The 25,100-nt window shown below is 43.5% G+C and overlaps 1 protein-coding gene across 5 annotated transcripts in view; it reads right to left on the reverse strand.

Annotated features, from left to right (window-relative positions):
* The window catches only part of MACROD2 (mono-ADP ribosylhydrolase 2), a 3,010,403-nt gene that overhangs the window by 2,035,026 nt on the left and 950,277 nt on the right, over positions 1 to 25,100 (reverse strand). For all 5 annotated transcript variants that reach the window (XM_068232461.1, XM_068232460.1, XM_068232457.1 and 2 more), the window contains exon 4: positions 19,216 to 19,245. In XM_068232461.1, the coding sequence (XP_068088562.1) occupies positions 19,216 to 19,245 (30 nt within the window). The remainder of the gene's footprint in view (positions 1 to 19,215; positions 19,246 to 25,100) is intronic.

Below are 25,100 nucleotides of genomic sequence, written 5' to 3' on the forward strand. Positions count from 1 at the left end.
CAACAGTTACACTTTAAGATCCTGCATGCTGGATCTTTAAAAGACAGTTATGGAAAAGCACATTGCCTTCCACCAGTCCACTGGAAGCCACACCCTTGTGCACCACACAGACATCCCACTTCACACAGACATTCCCCCTCCTGTCCCCGTACCAACAATACACGTCACTTGGCTGTAGATAAGGAACGCATCTCTATGACATCATGCCCAGAACCGACACTCTTGGAATAGATTTCTGATCCCTATGGTTGACAAATATAGTACAGTGGGTTGCAAAAGTATTCGGCCCCCTTGAAGTTTTCCACATTGTCACATTACTGCCACAAACATGCATCAATTTTATTGGAATTCCACGTGAAAGACCAATACAAAGTGGCGTACATGTGAGAAGTGGATCGAAAATCATTCATCATTCCAAACATTTTTTACAAATAAGTAACTGCGAAATGGGGTGTGCTTAATTATTCGGCCCCCTGAGTCAATACTTTGTAGAACCACCTTTTGCTGAAATTACAGCTGCCAGTTTTTAGGGTATGTCTTTACCAGCTTTGCACATTTAGAGACTGAAATCCTTGCCCATTCTAATTTGCACAACAGCTCCAGCTCAGTCAGATTAGATGGACAGCGTTTGTGAACAGCAGTTTTCAGATCTTGCCACAGATTCTCGATTGGATTTAGATCTGGACTTTGACTGGGCCATTCTAAAACATAGATATGTTATGTTTTAAACCATTCCATTGTTGCCCTGGCTTTATGTTTAGGGTTATTGTCCTGCTGGAAGGTGAACCTCCGCCCCAGTCTCAAGTCTTTTGCAGTCGCCAAGAGGTTTTCTTCCAAGTTTGCCCTGTATTTGGCTCCATCCATCTTCCCATCAACTCTGACCAGCTTCCCTGTCCCTGCTGAAGAGATTCCCCCCCCTGAGCATGATGCTGCCACCACCATATTTGACAGTGGGGATGGTGTGTTCAGAGTGATGTGCAGTGTTCGTTTTTCCGCCACACATAGCGTTTTGCATTTTGGTCAAAAAGTTCCATTTTGGTCTCATCTGACCAGAGCACCTTCTTCCACATGGTTGCTGTGTCCCCCACATGGCTTGTGGCAAACTGCAAACTGAACTTATGTTTTCTGTTAACAATGCCTTTCTTCTTGCCACTCTTCCATAAAGGCCAACTTTGTAGAGTGCAAGACTAATAGTTGTCCTATGGACAGAGTCTTCCACCTGAGCTGTAGATCTCTGCTGCTCATCCAGAGTCACCATGGGCCTCTTGACTGCATTTCTGATCAGCGCTCTTCTTGTTCGGCCTGTGCGTTTAGGTGGGAGGCCTTGTCTTGGTAGGTGTACAGTTGTGCCATACTCCTTACATTTCTGAACAGTGCTCCGTGGGATGTTCAAGGCTTTGGAAATCTTTTTGTAGCCTAAGCCTGCTTTAAATTTCTCAATAACTTTATCCCTGACCTGTCTTGTGTGTTCTTTGGACTTCACGGTGTTGCTCCCAATATTCTCTTAGACAACCTCTGAGGCCCTCACAGAGCAGCTGTATTTGTACTGACAATAGATTACACACAGGTGCACTCTATTTAGTCATTAGCACTCATCAGGCAATGTCTATAGGCAACTGACTGCACTCAGATCAAAGGGGGCCGAATAATTATGCACACACCACTTTGCAGTTATTTATTTGTAAAAAAATGTTTGGAATCATGTATGATTTTCATTCCACTTCTCATGTGTACACCACTTTGTATTGGTCTTTCAGGTGGAATTCCAATAAAATTGATTCATGTTTGTGGCAGTAACATGATAAAATGTGGAAACCGTCAAGGGGGCCGAATACTTTTGCAACACACTGTATATGTGTATGCACCTTAAAGAGACACTGAAGCAAAAAAAAAAAATATATGATATAATGAATTGGTTGTGTACTATGAATAATTACTAGAAGATTAGCAGCAAAGAAAATATTCTCATATTTTTATTTTCAGGTATATAGTGTTTTTTCTAACATTGCATCATTCTCTAATATGTGCAGATTGCACAACACTCAGCATTCAAAATGATTCTTTCAGAGCAGTCTGTGCACTAATGACCTCTCCTCTGGCAGAGAAAAAGTAAATAGTTAACTAACAGTTGAGATAATAAAAGTCAGAAAACAGCCCTCTCCACGACTTTGAAAGTCGTAGAGCTTAATGGCTTTTTTGTATAGAGATAACAACTGGAGTTTCTTAATTCTTCCTGTACTGGAAACAATTAGACTGATGTATCTGATCTTAATGTTTTATTTCTTAGCTGTACTACACATACAAATCATAATATCATAATTTTTTTTTCGCTTCAGTGTCTCTTTAAAGTACCCATACACTTTTCAATTTGCGATCGATCAGTTAAACAACCAATATCTACCAGCTAAGGTGGCCATACATCAGGCAACTTGGCAGCCAATTGACCATCCAATTCGATTATAATCAAATTGGATGAAAATTGGTGCTGCCAAGTGCATGCCCGATCGACAAAGCGACCAATTTCGGGAAGGAAATTGGTCACGTGGTTGATTGTGCATGCCGTGAGATGTTGGGCGGAAGTTGGTTGGTCGGGTGTGCGATGGTACAGTGGACGATTACGGAACAAGTGATGAGACGACAAAACCCCCGCCGCAATGTATAAATGTGCCCCCCGTGTGTGCATTTATACGTTACCTGTCCTGTAGCAGCCTCCGTGCAGCATCCGTAACCTCCGAGCGGCTCTCCGTACACGCTACTGGCGCATATTGTCCGACATCAGTTGCTATGAGCCAGTAGCGTGTACGGAGAGCCGCTCGGAGGTTACAGACACCACATGGAAGGCTGCTACTGGACATGTAATGTATAAATGCACACACTGGGGGGAACATTTATACATTGGGGGCAGTGGCGGTGCCGATTCCCTGAAGATTTCATGCTGATATCAGACGGGAATCAGCCAGTAGTGTATGGGCAGAATCAACAAAAAGACAAATTTATCTCTAATCAGGTTCGATTAGAGATTAATTTGTCTGTTTGTCGAATCTGCCCATAATTGTTAGGTCTATGGGGGGCACCTTTGATGATCAATTACCTGTTTTACCACTATTCAATATTAGACAAGACTTCAGCAGAAATACTGTCTAGGATTGATATCACCATTGCATCTGCAAGCTTTGTAGTGTCCGATTCAGATCTTCTGAACAAACCATTTGGAAAGGAATTGGCTCCACCATAACTAGCCCATTAAAGTGGACTTGAACTCAGAACTTCCTCTCTGCTCTATAAGATACGCAACAGCATAATAACCTTTAAAGAAAACATTTTTATTTGTAACAGCTGATACAAATCCTGCAGTGTTCCTACTTCCTGCTTTCAAGGAAGAAGACATATTGTAAACATTCTGTGTTTGCCAATTAACTTTCTGCCATGACAGGCAGCTGACAAAGCTGAGGAATCAAATTACAGCTTGGGCTAAGTCACAGATGAGAGGGAATTAGAGAAGTTAAATAACAACAACAACAACAAATAACATTTGTAAAGCGCTTTTCTACCGTGGGACTCAAAGCGCATAAGCATGGCTCCGACCATCATGGTACAGAGGAAGAATTTTATAAATCTGGAAATGCCAGGCTAAACAGGTGGCTTTTCAGTCTGGATTTGAATTTAAATATATACAGGATGTATTTCTCTATCTTTCCTTCTGTCCTATGCAAGAGTTCAGCTCCACCTTAACTGGAGATCCTTCTTCCCAGGCCTGGATTCACCTCCTAGAAGACTATAGGCACAAATGTCCTAGCACCTTAGACTTTGCCCTCCATGAGCCTACAAAACCCCCGCCAAACCACACCACAAGTGTGCTGGTTGTCCCAGCTGTCACTTCTACCTTACTTCCCTTGCCCGCCATAGCTAGTTACGAGTTCCCCTTAGTATTAGGTAGCCAGAAGTACCCTCAATATTAAGTAGCTAGAGGTGCCCTCCAGTATTAAAGAGACACTGTAACAGCAAAAAGTTCCCCTCCGGGGTACTCACCTTGGGAGGGGGAAGCCTCAGGGTCCCAATGAGGCTTCCCACATCCTCCTCTGCCCCACGGGGGTCTCGCTGCAGCCCTCCGAACAGCGGCCCGACAGATCCGACAGCTTGTTCAATATTCACCTTTCCAGGTTCCAGCGGGGGCGCTGTTGCGGCTTTCGGCTCCGAAGTAGACGTAAATACCCGGCGGAGACTTGTGCCTGTTCAGTAGGGCAGACCCGACAGCGATCGGGTATTTCCGCCTCTTTCAGAGCAGAGAGCCGCCACAGTGCCTGTGCAGGAGCCGGGAAGGTAAATATTTACATCGCCGTTGTTTGGAGGGCTGCAGCGAGACCCCCGAGGGACGGAGGACGGCGTGGGAAGCCTCATTGGTACCCTGAGGCTTCCCCCTCCCGAGGTGAGTACCCCCCAGGGAAACTTTTTGATGTTACAGGTTTTCTTTAAGGTAGCTAGAGGAACCTCAATATTAAGTAGCTAGAGATGCCTCGGACTGAAAGGAGAACTAGTCAGTGGAATGCCAAGAGCCAGGTGAGTAACTTTCATTTACACTCTCATCAGGACTCTGTATAGGGAAGGAGGGAGGTGCTCGGGGAGGGGAGTGAGCCGCCTTTCCATCATCAGGGGCCTGTAGGCACATGCCTACAGTGCCTTATGGTAAATCCAGCCCTGCTTCTTCCCATTTATTTTTTCTATAGGGAGTGATGGGTCACCAGCTTCAAATCTCTGTTGCAAGAGAGATTTGTTGTTGGCCATTACTTCCTGAAGGAAAAAAAGCCTTTGCAGCAGAACATTGCAAGGAATAAGCAATGAAGAGCCGGCAATTATTGCTTATGTGACTTGGGACCTTCCCGTTCAATGAGACTGCAGTGTGTGTCCATGATTATGTAACTGCTTGACACCTCATAAACCACTGTCAGTCCACAAGACTGGATGTCAGGCCAGTGATTAGCCTGCTCCTTCACATCATCATCAACTTTTATGTCTATTGATTAAGGCTAAGCTTGAATTTCATTTGAAGTCATTTACAAACAAACAAGGTTTCTTGAGCGTTGCCTGTCTGATTAAATCCACTGTTTGTTGGACTATTTCTGTAGGTGTTGTGTTATGAAAACAGTTTTTTTTCTTCTGTGCGTGTTGTTCACTCATTACTTCTCTCTGAATAAACAGCTTATCAAATTTTACAGTCGAGAGATTTACAGCTCATCTGTAATATTGAAGTCAATCTACAAGTTTCTGCCTTCCACCCCTCTTCTAATAGCACTTATATGTGTGGAGTTGGGCCTCTACATCACCGTAACAGCACAGACGTGGGTCCTTATTGGAAGGGGACAAGTAACTTGTGTCTGGGGTCACCAAACATGCATTTTACAAGCAGCCCATAAAAAAACGACTTATACAGTAGAATATTTATAGTAAACCAAGCAGTTTACCATATATATATATACACACACACTATATATACATATATATATATATATATATTGACTTATAAATAGTCATATTCAGGTACGCAGTGTTCAATATGCAGGGATCGGCTGCGTATCTAGAGGGGTACATGCATGGCTTATGCCATGGGTGCCATGCTTGCTCCTGTACTGCGCTGCCATGTCTGCTCCTCTGTGTAACATGGCTACTGGTACTTAATTCATGTATGTAGGGCACACTTGGCTTAGCGTTATAAAAGAGCAGAGAGGGACTAAAGGGGCCCATACACTCAGTCGATTTTCTGGCCGACCGATCGATCCTGATCGATTGCAAATCGGTTGGCCAATTGACTGATCGATGGCCGATTTCGATCGATTTCGATGGATTTCCATCGAACTGGCAGGGTGGAAAATTTAGGTTGATCTAATGAGATTGCTTATCAGTTTGCATTGGCCTTAATGGAAATCTGATGGCAAAAAAATGCCATCACATCGAATTTCAATAGATTTCAAACTAAAATCCATTGGAATTCTATCCTGGTAAAAAATGTTCTAAAAACGCATCAGATAGATCATCAGATGCATTTCTTATGTATCTGCTTCCAATCTGACGAGTGTATGGGCACCTTAAGAAGAGACATTTCCAAAAAAGCAACTTCAGCAACAGCCAACTCCCCCCCCCCCCCAAAAAAAGGCAGCCATCCATAACACATGTACACAAGAAAGGATGCTGTTTTTAGAGGGGAAGTGGGCTCTGACGGATGGGGGGGGGGGGGGGGGGGGGTATCGCACAATTTCAGTGTTTGCGTTAGGCACTATATTACCCAGATAATCGCACAACAGCTTGCACTGAAAGCAAAGGTCTCACCAGGTACTGCAGGTACAGTACTGATAGTGTGCTCCTCTATCCACATTTCTGTGCAGCCTGGATGATACTGTTGACTTGTAGCCATGCACAAGCAAGTCTCGTATGATACGCTGGTGCCTTGTTACTTGCAGACAGGTCCCCACCGGCCCCCACGTGTCCAGCCCAGCAGCATACTAGGAACCACCATGTGAGGTGACTGAAGTAACCAAACATCCTCCACAGAGTGAAGCCAGGAAGGATCATTCAGGCCCTATTTACACTTAATGTGTTGCATTAAGTTGCAGCACGGTGGCGTGGGGCAGCACGGTGGCGTAGTGGTTAGCGCACTCGCCTTGCAAAGCTGGGTCTCCGGTTTGAATCCCAGCCAGGTCAACATCTGCAAGGAGTTTGTATGTTCTCCCTGTGTCTGTGTGGGTTTCCTCAGGTTTCCTCCAGGTACTCCGGTTTCCTCCCACATCCCAAAAACATACAGATAAGTTAATTGGCTTCCCCTAAATTGGCCCTAGACTATGATACATACACTACACAATACATACATAGACATAGGACTATGGTAGGAACTAGATTGTGAGATCCTCAGAGGGACAGTTAAGTGACAAGACAATATACTCTGTACAGCGTTGCGGAAGATGTCGGCGCTATATAATTACTAAATATTAATAAATAATAATAATAATCACATTGCACCACATCCCATTTGCCAAAATGGGGTGCATTGTGACACCCTTCAACGCAATGCATTTAGTGTAAATATGGCATCAATCTGCCTATCTGCATTCCTGCATTGCCCATTTGGTGAGGTATTCTGCAAAAAGACACTGCGTTGAGTACTAGTAAGATGGATGGGTTCATACCTGAAGATTCTGACACACTCTTGGGGCTGCTGACCCTTTTCTGCAAAGGGTGCATGGCTACACACTGGAAGCCGGAGGACACAGGCTTCAGGAGTGATTCAGAAGAAAAAGACCAAGCAGGTAATTATAATTTTATCGGAGAAGACTATGGGCCTGATTCACAAAGCGGTGCTAACAGTTAGCACGCTAGTGAAAAGCCCTTTATCATGCCTAAACTCTGTTTAGGCATGATAAGTTTAGGTGTTTTAAGTTTAGGCATGATAAGTTTAGGTGTGATAAGTTTAGGTGTGATAAGTTTAGGTGTGATAAGTTTTTAGGCGTGATAAGTTTAAGCACCAACTGGGTTAGCACCGCAGTGCACAGCTGATCAAAAGTTTTGCGCTAGCAAAGTCTGGTGCACTTTGCATAGAGTTTAATGGCGCTGCTTTGCGTGCAGGACTTTGCGCGCGATATAAACTTATCTAAACTTATCATGCCTAAACTTATCATGCCTAAACTTATCATGCCTAAACTGAGCTTAGGCATGATAAAAATGGTTATCACGCCTAAAGTCTTTAACTGGGTTATCACCGCTTTGTGAATCGAGCCCTATATATTGAATGTTTAATCAGAGCCGGGACAAGGTCCTCCAGCACCCAAGGCTGCGCCTCTCCATCCCTCCCACCCCAGCCATCACACACTGATTGCTATTGGACTACGAGGTGCCCCAGGGCTGTGATACACATGTGACATATATGTACTGTATGGACTATATATATTGTATGTATATATTAGATTGCTGTTCACATCCCATCTGATCTATAAAGTTACATTTGAGCCCCTGGGGTCACCCTCGAGCTGGAGTTAACTTCAGGCCAGCATAACATGTTTTGTTACATTGCAGTTCCACCTTTATCTTGTCCTAACCAGTTTTATCTGGTTCATGAAGGCCAAAGCTATTGACTGGACACGAGGTGTTAACGCTTGGCTGTGTTGTATTGCGCAAAAGCAGATAGAATAAATTTGTACTGTGATTACGTGCCTACAACAGCGACCGATTATGCGCTTGTGTGTGTTATGGTTTAGGGAGTATAATTGGGTTGGGAAAACGCCTGGACTCCGGGACTTTGCTGAGACCAACAGACATGATGGATTGTGTCGCCAGGTGTTTTCCCCTATGGAGGATTGATGGAGTCCCCTCTTCCTTGGCTGATGTTGCTACAACACTTGGTAAAGAAATGTTGATGCATGCTTACTAATAATTACTAACCCTTAAACTATGATTCTGCAAGCCTAGATGATTATTATAACAGGATTGTAGCTCAATAAATATTATTATTGAATCTTTTCTCATGTTTTGCTGCAATTCATTTTACCCACTACGGTGGTGAGCAAACCCTTTCCGTGAGGCAAAACAAGGGCCCCCAACCTTATTGGCCCTAGACTACGATGGACATATGAATATGGTAAGGATTAGATTGTGAGCCCCTCTGAGGGACAGTTTGTGACGTGACTGTATATACTCTGTAAAGTGCTGTGGAAGATGTCACACTATAACAATACTAAATAATAATAATAATAATAATAATAATAATAATAATAATAATAATAATAAATCACCCCTCCCAGTTGCTAGGCAACGTGAACAGCAACATAGGAAATCTCATCATGCTTTGCACAGCATCAGGGGAATACCGCCCAGGCAGATTTCTTTGATGGGGAGGAGCTTAGCTAAAAATGCAGCTAAAAATGATGCTTTGGTAAGAAAAACAAAGTTCTGATGCTGTGAAACTGTTAAAGAAACACCAAGCCTTTTCAGCTCTGCTGAGTAGATTTTTAGTCGGGAGGTTCACTTTAAGTGCCTATTTCCACTACAAGCAGTATGGATGCAGAATGCGTGCAGAAAAACTGACTCCAATGAATGCCTATGGGCCGGTTTCCACTAAACGCGATTTTCTGATGCAGATTTTCCCATAGGCATTCATTGGGGTCAGTTTTTCTGCATCCAATCTGCATGTAGTGGAAACAGGCCCTTATGGTTACAACTAAACATATACTGTAGTGGTTAAAGGAGGGCCCATATTGGGCCCCTCTGGTCTAGGGGCCCAGTTGTGGTTACTACCTCTGCATCCCCTATTGCTACACTACTGCTGATTTGTTCCATAATAATTGTATGCTTTTACTTCACTTTTATGTTTTTATTCTACTAAAGTTAAATTCACAGAAGTATTTTAAAGATAATCTGTATTGTTAAAATCGCACAAAAGTAAACATACCAGTGTGTTAGGGGACATCTCCAATTTCGCCGCTCCTCGCCGCATTAAAAGTGGTTAAAAACAGTTTTAAAAAGTTTGTTTATAAACAAACAAAATGGCCACCAAAACAAGAAGTAGGTTGATGTACAGTATGTCCACACATACAAAATACTTCCATACACAAGCAGGCTGTATACAGCCTTCCTTTTGAATCTCAAGAGATCATTTGTGTGTTTCTTTCCCCCTTCTGCTCTCATGCACTTTAGTTTCAGGCTGCTCTTTTCTTCCTGCAAACAGCTTTGCCCTTGTCTGAATTTCCTCAGTATGTGAAAGCCCAGCCAGCTCAGAGGACACTTTATCCAGCTTGTAAAAGATACGAGAGCAGAGAGAAGCTGCTCTAATCTAAATATCACACAGGCAGTGTGCAGAGAGGGGCCTGAAAGGGGGAGTTCATAGCAGAACCACAACACTGAAGAACTTGGCAGACTTCCAGACACAGGCCGACAAGTCTGACAGGGGAAAGATGCATTGATTTATTACAGAGACTGTGTTAGTAGAAAGTGCTGCAGTTAGCCAGAACACATTAGAATAGCTTTTGGAACTTGTAGGATGATAAAAAACAGGATGCAATTTTTGTTACGGACTCTCTTTAAGCCAAATAAATAAGTTGTGTTAAGTGATATGCCCTTATTTTTTTAATCACATCGGCGGCGCTGTGGGCATTTTGCTGGCACTTTTTATTTTTTATTTTTGTAAGCGTCTTCTGTCAGCTGGTTAAAGGCAGGAGAAGTGAACTAGGTCATGAATGTTTCATGTACACACTGACTGAACAGTGGAGAATATTTCACAAATATGTTGCAGCAGTTTTGATCTTCTAAACATACTAATTAGCAGATTCTGAACAAGCCAGTATAAACCCACATAGCCCAGCAGCGTCAACACAGTAATTATGAACAGTTGGACAACAAAGAATGTCTATTATTTAAAACGCACCATCAGGAGTGGAGCTCCTCTCGGTTCCACAATAACACTCTGGATGGCAAAAGCCAAACCAACAAACAGATGTGCAGCCTCAATAATTGGCATTGGCAACTGTTATAAAATGTCTGGATCTATTCAGGTCAAAACGAACAAATATAATTGCGGTTTTAGTGGAACCGGGGGCACAGAATGCTTCCCACATACTGCTCCCATATCACAGCGGTTGATCTATCTTTTGCCCAAGGTGGTCTAAAAGACAATTAAAATAAAATTTTAACACAAGTGCTGTGCTATTGTTTTAAATTCAAAGCAAAGTCAGAAATAATTCATAAAGAAATGTGGATGTTTTTACCAAGTGCTAAAGCATGGAAAAAATAATATAATATGTTACTGCACAATTAGATGATAAAGAGGAACTTTAACCAAGGGTTGAACTTCATCCCAATCACCAGCTGATACCCCCTTTCCCACAAGAAATATTTATCCAATTGATCACGGATCGTATTGTAGTGAAACCCCTCCCACAGTTCCTGCCTGTGAACCTTGTTGCATTGTGGGAAATAACAGTTGTTTCCAAGAAAGCAGTATCTCCCGTTTACACACACACCTTTTAGCCTATCACATTGTTAGTGAGTTTTTATTCCTCGTCTGGCCTGCAGGTTTGTGGTGGATCCAACAACATGAATGAATTACACGGTGAATATCATTTCTTGATCTATCTCAATTTGAAATACATTGATTTATAAATTAAGATAAGACTATGGACATGTGAACTCTGCATTCCCCCTAAGGCCTGGTTCACATTAGCAGCTAAATTGTTTAATTGACTAGATGATTTAGACCAGGAATTGCAAACTCCAGTCCTCAAGGGCCGAGGTCCTCACACATTTTTGGCACAGCTCAAATTAACTGATGGGACTAAATCAGGAAAGTTGCGACTCATCCAGTACAACACATTTCTCCATTTCTCAGTCCATCCTAGACAATGGCACTCAAGGACTGGAGTTTGACACCTGTGCTCTAGAGACGAATGACCATCTTGGCCGACAATGTAGCATGTGTACAGTTGCACCAACTAATAAGTCCACCGTGTTCAAACTTAACTGCCCACCGGACAACACTTGCCTCTCTGTCTCTCCATCATCCCTCCCACCCTCTCCATTGATAGTACATGTTACTCAGCTATAGCGAAGAAAATGTCATTCCCTGCACTGTAGCTCTAACAACTGAGCAGTGGTCATTAAAGGGAACCTCAATTGTCGTAAAAAAATTAAAAAATAAATAAATTAAAAAAAATAAGTTTCACTTCTACCAATCCCCTGCAGCCACCCTGCGTCCTGCTATCACTAATGGCCCATACTCACGGTCTACAATTGTCGCCTCAACACGCGGCGCGCACGTGTTGCGGCGACAGGTCGCCCGTGAGTACGAGGCGCAACACGGGTGCGCACCCCGAACCGTCGCTTGTCGCTGCTGTCACCAGGCGATTGGCGCGATCAACCGCCGCCACCGCAACTCCGCCGCAACTGTTGCTAGTCCGCGTGGGTATGCGGACTAGGGACAGCAACCAGCAGGGAATACCCTGAGCTTCCGGCGGGGGGAGGTACATCAGCGACAGCTTCCTTCGCATCAGTTGCCAGGTCCCTCCGCCGTGTGTATGCAAAGGGACCTGGCGACGAGCTGTTGCCGGCCTGTCGCTCCTGTGTGCTAGCGACAGGCCACAAATGTAGCCCGTGAGTATGGGCCATAAGTGTCTCTCCAGTCCCCCGCAGCAATCCTCTTACGGATGGCCGATTGGCAAGTCTATGAACCTGCATGTGCAGAGCACTCCCTTGCACAGGAGCGAGATACAATACAATGCAATAACATTTCTATAGCGCTTTTCTCCCATAGGACTCAAAGCGCTTAGGCTCTCTCAGATTCAGTAATTGGTAGTAGGATGAAGTATTCACACAACAAAAGATATATTTCTGCAAATGCCAAACTGAACAGGTGGGTTTTCAGTCTGGATTTAAACACGTCCAGGGATGGAGCTGTCCTGATCTGTTGAGGTAAGGAGTTCCAAAACGCAGGGGCAGCATGGCAGAAGGCTCTGGGACCAAAAGTTTCCAAGTGGACTCTGGGTATGACTAGAGATCAGGAGGCATGCAGACTGGGGCCGTGCATGAAAACAAAACTAGGAAGCTGGAGGAAAAATCAGTGATGGCGCGGGAACAAGGTGGCTGCAGGGGGCTGGTAGAAGCCTCAGGTAAGTTAAAGTCTTTATTTTTTGATGACAGTTAAGATTCTGTCATGAAAATCTTAAAATTTTAAATACATGTTAATGCATACAAATAAGGAGCATGTTACTTCCAGAGTAAAATGAGCCATAAATTACTTTTTTCCTCTGTTGCGGTCACTTACAGTAGGTAGTAGCAATCTGGCAATACTGACAGGTTTTTAGCTAGTCCATCTCTCCATAGGGGATTCTCAGCAAGGCTTTTATTCTTTATAATGACACTCCTTGAAAAAAAAAGGATTTATACAAAGATGCTGGCCAGCCTTCCTGCTTGCTGCACACTTTTTTGGCAGTCGGACAGTGCAACTGTCATTCACTAAGTGCTTTTAAAACAAAGAAAACATTGTGAATCCCCCATGAGGAGATGGGCTAGCCCAAAACCTACCGATTCTGTCAGCTTTTTTTACTACCTACTGTATGTGACAGCACCATTGGAGAAAAGTAATTTATGGCTCATTTTATCCTGGAGACTGGAAGAAACACACTTCTTATCTTTATAGGCTTACATATATTTATTGATTTTAAATTTTAAGATTTTCATGACAATGGTCGTTAAAGGATGACAAAGTGTGTACGAGGCCTTTTATGAAAGTATGCAAAATCATATGCCTGGCGACATGAATGGACAGCACTTTAATCTAGGGTAGGATAGCTCAAGATAATGGCATAACATTTTGGGGAACATTTTTTCTCATCTTTGCTGCACAACTTTTATATCCCTCCTTCTGCTGCCAGATCAGCTCTACACCTAGACAAGGAACTTCAGAATAAAACATTAAATGTGTCATTTTTAGAGACGATTAATTGCAGTGTTCAATCATACTTAGCTTTACATGCCATTTTCTAAAAATGTATAGGGAATATTTTTTTTAATCTTTTAGATTTTCATTATCATATTATCCTTATCTACAGAATTTATGCCTAAAATACTATAAGAAAAATCACTTTTAATTGACAGTTCGTGACTCACTGGCTACAGCTACTGAGAAACATTTAACGATGATCAGATGGGCTAGTGCATGATCTAACTACGAAAGTAATATACAGTATAAAGTTCTATATAGAGAGAACAGGTGGAGAGGAGCAGGAGATGTTCAGTGCATATATGTATATACTCGAGTATAAGTCTAGAAATGTACCGTATTTTCCGGACCATAGGACACACTTTTTCTCCCTCAAAAGTGTGTGTGGGGGAGGGGGGAAGTGTGTGCGTCTTATGGTCCGAATGTAACTATTTGAACCAGCACCTGGGGCCCACACAAACATCGGTCGTCAGCGTGTCACTCACTTTAAAGGTAGTCTCCACGTGGCCTCCACTTCCATAATCTTTCTTTAGATGTCAATCATGGCCGCTGCAGCGGCCCGACATGCTGACCCCTGCTGTCCCACTTCCTCCTGGCCTGATGCTTCCGTGTACAGCGGCGTCCATGCGTACGTTCCACGAAGTCTCATCTGTCAGAGTGCTGCCTCGCTCGTCTTGAAATGCCCATTTTGAGTAACTGGCAGTCTTGGTCATACACGCTGACCCATATGCTGTCCCACCCACCAGCGGGTTCGATCGCTGTTCCTCCCGGCTTCTGCCTCCATATGTTCCTATCAGACGCCGCCAGCCAATCAGGAGGGGGCCGATGGTCTTGAGGGCGGGAGCAGGCTCTGCCATTCTGGCTAATCACTGCGCTCGCTGATCTCAGCGAGTGCAGTGATTGGCCAGAATGGCACTACTGAGCGGAGTTTAATCGTGTCTACTTAAAGAGAACCCGAGGTGGGTTTGAAGAATATTATCTGCATACAGAGGCTGGATCTGTCTATACAGCCCAGCCTCTGTTGCTATCCCAAACCCCCCTAAGGTCCCCCTGCACTCTGCAATCCCTCATAAATCACAGCCACGCTGCTGACAAACAGCTTGTCAGAGCTGGCTGTGTTTATCTCTATAGTGTCAGTCTGCTGCTCTCCCCGCCTCCTGCAGAACTCCAGTGCCCGCCTGCATCCCTTCCCTCCCTGCTGATTGGAGGGAAGGGACGGGGGCAGGGACCGGAGCTCTGCAGGAGGCGGGGGAGCAGCTGAGACTGACACTACAGATGTAAACACAGCCACACAGCATGGCTGTGATTTATGAGTGATTGCAGAGTGCAGGGGGACCTTAGTGGGGTTTGGGATAGCAACAGAGGCTGGGCTGTATAGGCAGATCCAGCCTCTGTATGCAGATAACATTCTTTAAACACACCTCGGGTTCTCTTGAAAAGTGTTTATGTAGCTTAAAAGTTTGACCACATTAACCACATGCTTGTTCCTGGTATGTAAAAGGTGCGTACACACGCACTACTAAGGAGAACAACAGGTCTATCAGACCCTCCCGCTGGGCGGTCATTTTCCCGACAGTAGTGCGTGTGTACAGTCAGTCTGCAGACTGATAAGGCCGTTTCTGAACGGTCCGCTGAGCGGAGTTTAATCGCGTCTACTTAAAAGTGTTGAGCGGATCGTTCAGAAACAGCCTCATCAGTCTGCAGATAGACTGTACACACGCACTACTGTCGGGAGAATGCCTGCCCAGCGGGAGGGTCTGACTGACCCGTCGTTCTCTTTAGTAGTGCATGTGTACGCACCTTTACATACCAGGAACAAGCATGTGCTTAATGTGGTCAAACTTTGAGCTACATAAAAACTTAAGTAGACGAGATTAAACTTAGCCAAAGCAGCCCATAAATATTACATCAGCAGGGAATCCAGCATTTGCCATGTACAGCAGCTGTTCAATGTCACCTACAGGTCTAATGCTGGGAATACACGGCTGGATTAAGATGGCTCGATAGATCATTTCTGACATGTCCGATCACCGTTCGATCGGTTTGCCGCTCGATTTCTCATTGAAGTGAATTGAAAAAAGATAAGAAAAACGAGTGGAAGATAAGAGAATCGAGTGGGCAAAACGATCGGGCGCATAATCGAGTGCCAGAATCGAAACGTGTATTCCCAGCATTACATGCCAGATCTTTAATGGACCCAAACACTGGAACAGCCCCCAATCTCCCCCCGACCCTCTCTTTCCAAGCCGCTCTGCCATGTGCCGTGCCTCATTCCTCCGCCCCACCCCATCCATAGTAACAGACATCAGCCTACTAGCATGCAGGCAAATGACAGGTCTGTATAGAATTGGGTCCCAAACTGCTACCCAAGGGATTTGTCTTGATCCCTGCTGGGCAACAGTTCTCATACATGTGTATGAGACTTTAGACCAGGGCTGGGCAAACTACAGGCAGCTGTACATCCGGGCCCGCAGATAGGTGGCCCGGATTCCGCTCTTTTCCCCCTCCCTCCCTGCAGAGACGCGAGCAGGCAATTAGCGGGGGTTGAAACTCACCTGCTCGCTGATTCCAGCATTGCGCATTGGGTACGTGGCAGCATATTACCCCCTGCTAATCGCCGCTCGCAACTCTTCAGGAAGGTAAAGGGGAGGAGGCTAGGCATGCGCAGCCCGGGCTCAGCAAAATTTGCCTAGGCCTGCTTTAGACAAACAACCTAATCTCCATACTTGTTCTCAGTGGAATAAAGTATTAGAAGTGAATCATAAGGACAGTTAGGCGATTACAAATATAGCAGCCTTAATCTCTCTCTAACTTTAGAGTCACTTTAATTAAAACATTTCTACAAGTCCTTTCACCCAAAAACAATCTCTTTGTGATAATTTTGGGTGGTCATTAACAAACAAAAGCTGTTTAGACAGATCCTCTCCTATGGAGAGAGTAGACAGAGAAGAAGCATCTACGGGTACTTCCGTTGTACTAGGTGAAGGTTTTCTAATTGAGTGGATTGCTGAAGCAGAAGAAACTAATATCAGGGGACACCTGTACACGCTAAACACCATCATGTTTCCAGCAACTAAGTCGACTCTGCATGGGCCTCCACGCTGGGCAACCCAACAGACCTTTAGATATTGCCTGAACTGACTGTAAACCTCTGGACCCCTGTAGCTTTAAACTCTTCCCTTGCGGGACTTTACTTTAGAGTTCACCTCTTCTCTGGGACACAGTCAGCATGGTGTTTGCTATGTCTTCAAGCGGTCGACATGTGATGCAAAAGCCCTATTAGTGTGTATGTGTGTTGTTGCAAGGTAGAGTAATATGAATGATTTGATGTTCTACTTTGTAAAGCACTGATATGATGGGTGTTGGATATGATATGATGGATGTTGGAAACAACAGCATAAGGCCTTATTCCCACTGGGGTGCTTTTGTCTGCGATTTGCACTTTGCTGATTGCCAGCTTTAGTAAGATGAAATCTTATTAATGGACCATTCGCACAGTGAACTGGTGACTAAGTCCTGTAATATATTGCAACCCTGTGACACCACTTGACAAGCTGCTCTGTGTGTTTTTTTTTTCCTCAGAAATGGCCTTTCTTTGTATATGGAGTGACCTGGGGCACCCGGCTGTCATGCAGACCAGTGTTTGTGATTTTATATGGATAAAACACAGACTTGAGATGTCAATTGAATTGGTCTCTTCCATTATTGCCAAGCTGCTTCCACTGGTGAACTATCGCCATACCTGGTCATGTAGCACTGGTTACAGGATTTCTGGGTACCTGTATAGATGTTCTTGAGGAACAAAGATAAAACTGTACCGTAGGGTAAGATTTTCAGCACTAGTCCCAGCAGGAAACCTCATAGGGAACAGTTCTCCAATCACAACACCTTCTACAGCACAAAACATTGTGATTTGCTGAATATTGTGGGAGTAATTTACTACAACCTATATGAAATCTAGCAGTTCGAGAGGGTGCTGCCCACCCAATTACATGAGTGCATTTTCCCTATGAGGTTTCCTGCTTGGTCCCCTAAAGTAGACTAGCCCCATATGTCTATAACAACCAGTCATATTTATCTGCAAATCAGAACTGTAAAAAAAATACATTTGGAAGCAAAACAAACATTTCAGGGAGACCAACAGTAGTTCTCACATGTATTAAACTCAGATGCAGTGCAGTGGACAAACTCCATGTAACAAAAATATCAAGCCTACAGGACAAAAAAAATCAACTCTTAATTATCACTCTTGATAACTACAGATATACTAAGCTTAGTGAAGTTATCTTGTTCCATACATGCTTAATAAGTGAAGTTAACCAGCCAAGTATACATTAAAGCCTTCTCTAGATTAGAACACAATTTAACCTCCCGAGCGGTATGCAGGGACGGATCTAGACCAAGTTGCGCCTGGGGCAAGGTCAGGTTTTGGCGCCTAAAGGTAAGGTATTGGCGCGTAAACTGCCATTCCCCATCCAAATTTTTAAGAATTCAACAAACTGTGCCTGCCCCCTCCCCCAGATCCGTCCCTGGCGGTATGCCTAACACTGTGTTGGGTATGCCGCTCAAAAGGTTTTGCTAGCCTCAGGAGTGCCCTAGCATTAATCTATTAAGTGGCTGAATTAAATGTTAGCTAGCACTTAGCTAGCTGAGTTTTCATGCATCAGTAGTGTCCGAATAACCCACCTGAAACAAGCATGCAGCAAATCTAGTCAGACTATAGTCAGATGATTTGCATACTTGTTCAGGGTCTATGGCTAAAAGCATTTTAAACAAAGGATGCCAGGCAATCTGCATTGATTAAAAGTAAACAAATATGGCAGCCTCCTCCTACTTCAGGTGTCTTAAGTAATGGCCAGATGCAGTTGCGTAGTTAAGGAGCTATGGGCCCCAGTGCAAGTTTTACTTTGGGCCCCCCAAGCACGCTATATATAATTAATATGGCGCACCAAAACCTACCAATGGCAACTACAGTGCCAGATGTGCAAGAAGGGAATGGAGAACAGTTTGTTAATGATTACTAATATTCAAAGCATCTATAGAATTCTTTATTCCCAGTACAGGATCAATAAAGTGCTAATGCTGCAGTTGAGGAAGGGCCCCTCTGGCCCAAGAGCCCCGGTGTGGTTACAACCAATGCTGCTTGAAAATTTTTTATTTTGAGAAAATTTTAGCAAAAATATAATTTTTGCAATATGGCGAGAATGCAAAAAATTGTTACTTTACCGCAAAAAACTTGAAAATTATTTTTACCACGAAACACAAAAAAACATACTCTGGAGGTGTGTTTAACTCACAGTGGAAACAATGGGCGATTTGCATATTTCAGCAGTGATGCACTGGGAGAAATCTCATAGGTCACTCCAACCTGAAATATTGCAAATACTTTCTGTTTTAAGGCAGCAAACTTTTGTTTTGCATAACATTTTAGTAAGAGGGCTTTTTGGTCCATTGTAGCCCCTCACACACTCCAATGAGTTCTGGTTTGCCATGACCTTGCTGGGTTGCTTTTAGCATGAAAATTCTCCAAAAATGCAAAAAAAATCACACATTATAAAATGATTTCAGATGGCATTTTCACTAGAAAGTTGATTTAACATTATTTTTGCAATAATGAATGCAAAAATAATAGACACTTTTGCCCATGCATTCCCTATTGCCACGCCACTGGCCAGATGTACATTTACGTTTTAGAACTATGGAGGAAATTACATTTACAAAAAGTAGCTGAAAACAAAACTTACCTCCCCCACCGCCAAGAAGAGAAGAGTTTGCTGGAAAAAACAAAAAGAAGAAAACATTAAATTAAAATAAATCCAACTTTGCAACTCCCAGTACAACTACAGGTGACCAACTTGCTTTTGCTAGGATTGTACATTTCCCTTTCACACACCTGGGCAGTTGTAAATTAACAACACGTTGACTACTCCCATTCCCACCACAGATACTTTCTTAACCGTATCGAAATTACTTTTACCGCCTATGCATCAACAGTTTCATGCCACACTTCCGATTATGAAGCTTAAAGTATTTAATTAAAACGCTGTCAAGATGTAAGATTTTCACAGCACAATGTCTTCTGGAAAGGAAAAAAAAAACGCATCATCTAAATACCATCTCTATGTGTTCTTTGAAGACATTTAGCTAAGAATGAGCTTAGAAGACCCAAGACTAGAAGGCAGAAAATAGGATTAATTAGCTACAACAAAAAAGGAGAAAAACACTTTCAACTTCAGATCCGGCAATGGGAGTCATTCCTCCTCAGACCAAAGGTACTCGACCTTAGAAGGTACTTTTTTTGATCATTGCTATGGGTACTTGGGAAGAGATAGTTTGAAATTCAGAACAGCACAACTCCAAGAACAGCAAATTATTGCATATCAAATTATTCCAGCACCTCAACTTCATATCCTAAAATAAGAGCTCTCTGGAGTAGAGTGCAAAAGTAAACTTTAATGAAATAGTCACATAAATGATAGCACACAATCGCAAGTTATAGATTGCAATTTCATAAACGTAGTAATTTTACTCAATTTATGGCAAAAAAACTATCAAAGCTATGATCAGACCTGACAGAAAACTTTGGTCGATTGGATATGGTGGTAGATCGATGGCCCTATGACAGTGCAATGTTTGATAGATTTTTAATACATGTCACACTGAAATCTATTGAAAATCTGTGTGTGCAAGGTATGAGGGGGTTCAGACCCTCTCTGATCAGATACAGATCAGAGAGGGATTGATCGGTTTGCCACATCGGGTGGCAAACTAACGGTGCATGGCCACCTTATGATTATTAAAACCAAAAACATCAGGGTTTACAATTTTAGGAAATTACAGACATATTACAAGATGCAGCTTGTTTGTGCCCATCTAGACGTACTTTTTGTACTCACAGAAAATAGGTGGTAACCCCCCCCCCCCCCCTGCCCAACTGGTCAGGCTAAAAATACTAACCAAATCTCCAGTGACATCCTAAATCTTGTAGTGGGCTCCTGCCGGCTTTCCAGCTTTCTCTGTGTACGGCTCCTGGCAAGTCACCTGACCCGCACTGGGTCATGTCACCCGCCGGGAGCCATGCAGAGACACCGGAAAGCACTAAGGGCTAAAGGATGTCGCTGCAGGCTCGGTGAATATTTTATGGACGGCAAACTCCCCACAAAAAACAGGGGACTTTGCTGTAAATAAAACAACATTTAATCCTATCACATTTAGTGGGTGTGTTTACAGGTACGGGCAACTTGTGCTCTCCGTTTTTTCCATGTATGCCAGTAGTAAAGATGCTGGCATGCAGGCCCACAGGGAATCAAATAAATGAACATATTACATGATATCAAAAAATAGAGGATATACAGTATCTAGAAATGATTAACTTCTCACTTTGCAATGTCTTGATTAATGTATTTATTTTTTACCCTACCACTATCTTTAGGTAAAGTTTCTCTTTCAGCATATCTACCTGGGGGCTCTGCTTGCTATGATACAATAAGACCCAGTTGGGGGTTCCGTGTGATCCAACAGTAGACAATTTTAGATAATCCCAGTGTAGGCTGCAGGATTACTTATGTTCTCCATTTTCCTATATGTCAGTCAGGTCCATCTAATTATTTCATGTGAAGGTCATCTCCAAAGTTTGACATATATAGAGTAACTCAGTAGTGCCTGTCGTGTTGCTTCACCCACCATGATAAGAAAGTAGTGCATCACCCTAAACCCACTCTGGGATAAACAATGCTTTACCGCTCTGTATGGCATAAACAGCTTAACCTTATTCTGAACCGTAAAAGGCATGGCAGAGTTTCTTTGTGGATGTTGCAAGCTCTATAAAGCTGAAGCTGGGAGGGGTAAATCCAGGAGAGGAGTCACACACTTGTCAGGAAAGTGGAATGACTGACAGCGCTGAATGTCAACAAGAGGTGAGCAATCAGGACAAGTAGTTTCCTGTCAGCAACAATCTACCAAAAGGAGTCGTAAATTGCACCGCATTGTCAATTCATCTAACTGAGGATCAGCAGATTATCTAAAATATGCAACAGAGCAATGTTATTTTTATTAGCTGTGCAACTTTTCACTATTCAAATAAAGCTAGGCATACATGAATATTTTTAGTAGATTAGCTGTTAACCACATATAAAGTGGATCCGAGGTGAACTTTTACACATTGCATAATTGTGTTCCTTTTCTATTGTTTATAGGGCATTCCTCAAGCCAAATACTTTTTTGTTTTTGTTTTAATACTCTAATTCCCTATAAACTAAAAAAGCCACACCCACAGGTTTTCAGAGAGCCAAGGCAGTAGCAAGGGCTCATGGGAGCTCAGTCTGGGCAGGAGGAGGAGGAGGTGTTACTAGCCATTAATTTCAGAGGCAGAGGGGAGGAGGGAGGAGGAGAGGGGATTAGGCTGATGGCTCAAGATACAGATAAGCCTGCCTCTGTGTAATGTTTACAAACAACATGGCCGCTGTCATTGTATCACAGGAATAAATAGTCATAGTCTATTAAAACTGTTTGCAGCTAGATTTGCTGTATAAACCATCTAAACTTTATATAAGATATATAGACAAGTTACTTGTTATAGTTAGTTTTTCATCTCGGATCCGCTTTAATGGCAAGCTGACTTATAAAAACGTCCTGCTAGAGCCTCTTAATGGCTCCAGGACGTTTGTTTATAAGTCAGACAGTGCTGCTGCGCGAGTGCATTCATCAATCTACCCTCCTATGTTCTGTTCACCCACCGTGAAAGATTAAATTCTCCGTCCTCCATTTTAAAAATGGCGCTAGCCCCGTAACATCTTCTGGGTTAGCACTCTGTTAACCTCTAACTCTGAAAAATCTCCCTCTTGAGCACAGACCCGCACAAGCCCAAGGTGGACAAGACCAAAGAGGGGGACGGGCGTATGTGCAGAAGGTCACTAAAGGTAGCCATACACTGGTCGATTTGCCATCAGATTCGACCAACAGACAGATCCCTATCTGATCGAATCTTATCAGAGAGGGATCGTATGGCTACCTTTACTGCAAACAGATTGTGAACCGATTTCAGCCTGAAACCATTCACAATCTGTGGTGGTGCTGCCGCCGCTTCCCCCCCATCCCGCATACATTACCTGCTCCGCCGGCGCGACTCCCGGGTCTCCGCTCTTCTTCTCCGTTTTGGTCTGGTCTCCGGAATGCTTCCCTTCTTCCTGTCTGGGGGAAGTTTAAACAGTAGAGCGCCCTCTACTGTTTAAACTTCCTGCCGGGACAGGAAGAAGGGACGCATGCCGGAGACCAGACCAGACCAGAGCGGAGAAGAAGAGCGGAGACCCGGGAGTCGCGCCGGCGGAGCAAGTAATGTATTGCAGCTCTATTGCGTCGGTCGTCAGGCAGTCGAACACCGCTAGCGATGCGCTCTTTACCCGTGGGCGATTGACGGTTATTGTCCGCATGGCGCGATCGACGGGATCGGACGGAATGGATCGAAATTCGGCGTGTAGCGTGAACGATTGGCAGCAGATTCGATCCCAGTGATCGAATCTGCTGTCCAAACGGCGGCAAATCGGGCCAGTGTATGGCCAGCTTAAGGCCTTCAGCTCCTGGAGAAACAAATATGACTAGAACTAGTCAGAACTGGAAGGGATCATTGTTAGAAGAACATGCAGAGCTTCTGAGAGGAACTGACAGCTAGGTAAGTATGTAATGCTCATTTGCAGGTACCTCTTGTTTTCATTTTGAATAATTTTAGTCGGTTCAGGTACCGTTTAAGCTTACGGTCACTCTTATACAAAATTATTGAAAAATGGTGTTATTTCTTCAGAAAGAATGGTATTTTTGGTAATTGTCCCATTGATATCATTATGACTAGGCACCTCCCATGTGAGAAGGCTCAAAAATTAATTTGGAGAGTCTTTGAACTCCAGTTTACATCCTTGGTTTAGTGGGTTACGTCCTTGAGAAAATGACATAGATATATGATACAGATATATAGCATACCATTCTGGGATTTTTGTATGTAATGTTAAGTAACAATTACCCGATCCCACAGGTAATGTGCTTTTAAAGCCTCTTAAATGTGATGACATCTCCAAGATGGAAGCTGTTTTCACATGACGGATTAGATTTCTATTCAAGATTACCAGTAAAGCTAAAAGCTTTCAGGGGAGACAACCCTCAATGCAGGAAAATATGGTTTATAAACCTATTCACTTCCTTTCAAAAATAGCCAGAGGTGTTGGAGCCTTTATTTACGATAACCGAGAGATTTGGCTGAAGTGCACATCACACACACCTCATGAGTAAATGTCACGAGCAGAGCAATGGCAGCTGGGAAAACACAGGAAACTAGACTTCAGTTGACATGGAAAATTAGACATCGAGAGTCCGTTTTCAATCTCTTTCTGCACCCAACCCAGTATAGCAAAATATAATGAACTTCGGACAAATAAAAACATAATAATGATACATGTATGGGAGCAGTTTTTTTTCTTTTTTACAAAACGAGGTTTATAATTTGGCTATTGTGGTACCGAAAGCCCGCTTACACAGATGAACTAGCAAAAGTCAGGTGACCTGTGAAATCATCATTATCCTGCTCAACAGCTGAGCCACACATTTAAAGTATATAGTATTAGGGTTTGTTCACACTATCAGCGTTTGCAGATTTTTTTTTGTAAGCGCTGGCAATTTTGCAAATCGCCCTAAAAGCGCTTGTGTAATGATTTACTATGGCAGTGTTCACATGTGAGCGTTTCAATTTCATTGAAACCTCAAACGCACTACATGTACCATTTTCTGAGCACTTTGGCTCAATGGAAGGCATAGGGAAATTGCAAAACGCTTGAAAAAGCACTTTGTATAACGATTTCCCCAGCGCTTTTAGAAATAAATACATTGTATTTATTCATTTCCGGATGAAAGAGTTCCCTTCCTGACTGATGTCAGGAAATGAAGAAAATCATTGCTGAGCAAAAGCGCTTATAAAAGCGCTTTTCTAAGCTCAAATTGCAGGGAAAAGCTCTTCAAAGACCACATTATAAGTCGCTCAGCACTTGCCCCCCAGCAAGACTTTGATGGGCTCCCTTAGGGCCCTTTTCCACCAGCGCGTTTGCGCTGGCTGAATCGCAAAAACGCAAACCGCTAGCGATTTTACAATCGCTACGGTTTGCTTTTTAACATAGGAATCGCGGTAGGTCATTTCCACTACCGCGATTCGCTTTTGACGGGAACGCGAACACGCGGCGGAGCGATATTTGCCGCGATTTTGCTATGCAGTGCATAGCATAGCAAAATCGCGGCCGCAAACGTCGGGGAATCGCCGGTTTTGCGGTGGAAAAGGGCCCTTAATGTTTGCAACCCTCCCTTTGTCTCCCTGGGGGACCCGCACAACATGGGGGTTTATCATACAAGGGTCATAAAACAAGTGTGGCCATCAGGATCTTCACAGCCATAACATTTGTAGGCACAAAAACACCTGATCTGGAGTTGCAGAGAAAGGGAAGGTCAGTAGCTGGGACAAGTGGCGTAGCAATAGAGGTTGCAGAAGTTGCAGCCGCGTCGGTCCCTCTTCCTCGACCTCAGTATTAGCTCTTTATTGGGCCTGTGCTTGTAATGATCACTTCTATAAATGCTTTACATGATAATAATCATCATT

The sequence above is a fragment of the Hyperolius riggenbachi genome, chromosome 4, assembly GCF_040937935.1.
Source record: "Hyperolius riggenbachi isolate aHypRig1 chromosome 4, aHypRig1.pri, whole genome shotgun sequence".
NCBI classification, from domain to species: Eukaryota; Metazoa; Chordata; class Amphibia; order Anura; family Hyperoliidae; genus Hyperolius; species Hyperolius riggenbachi.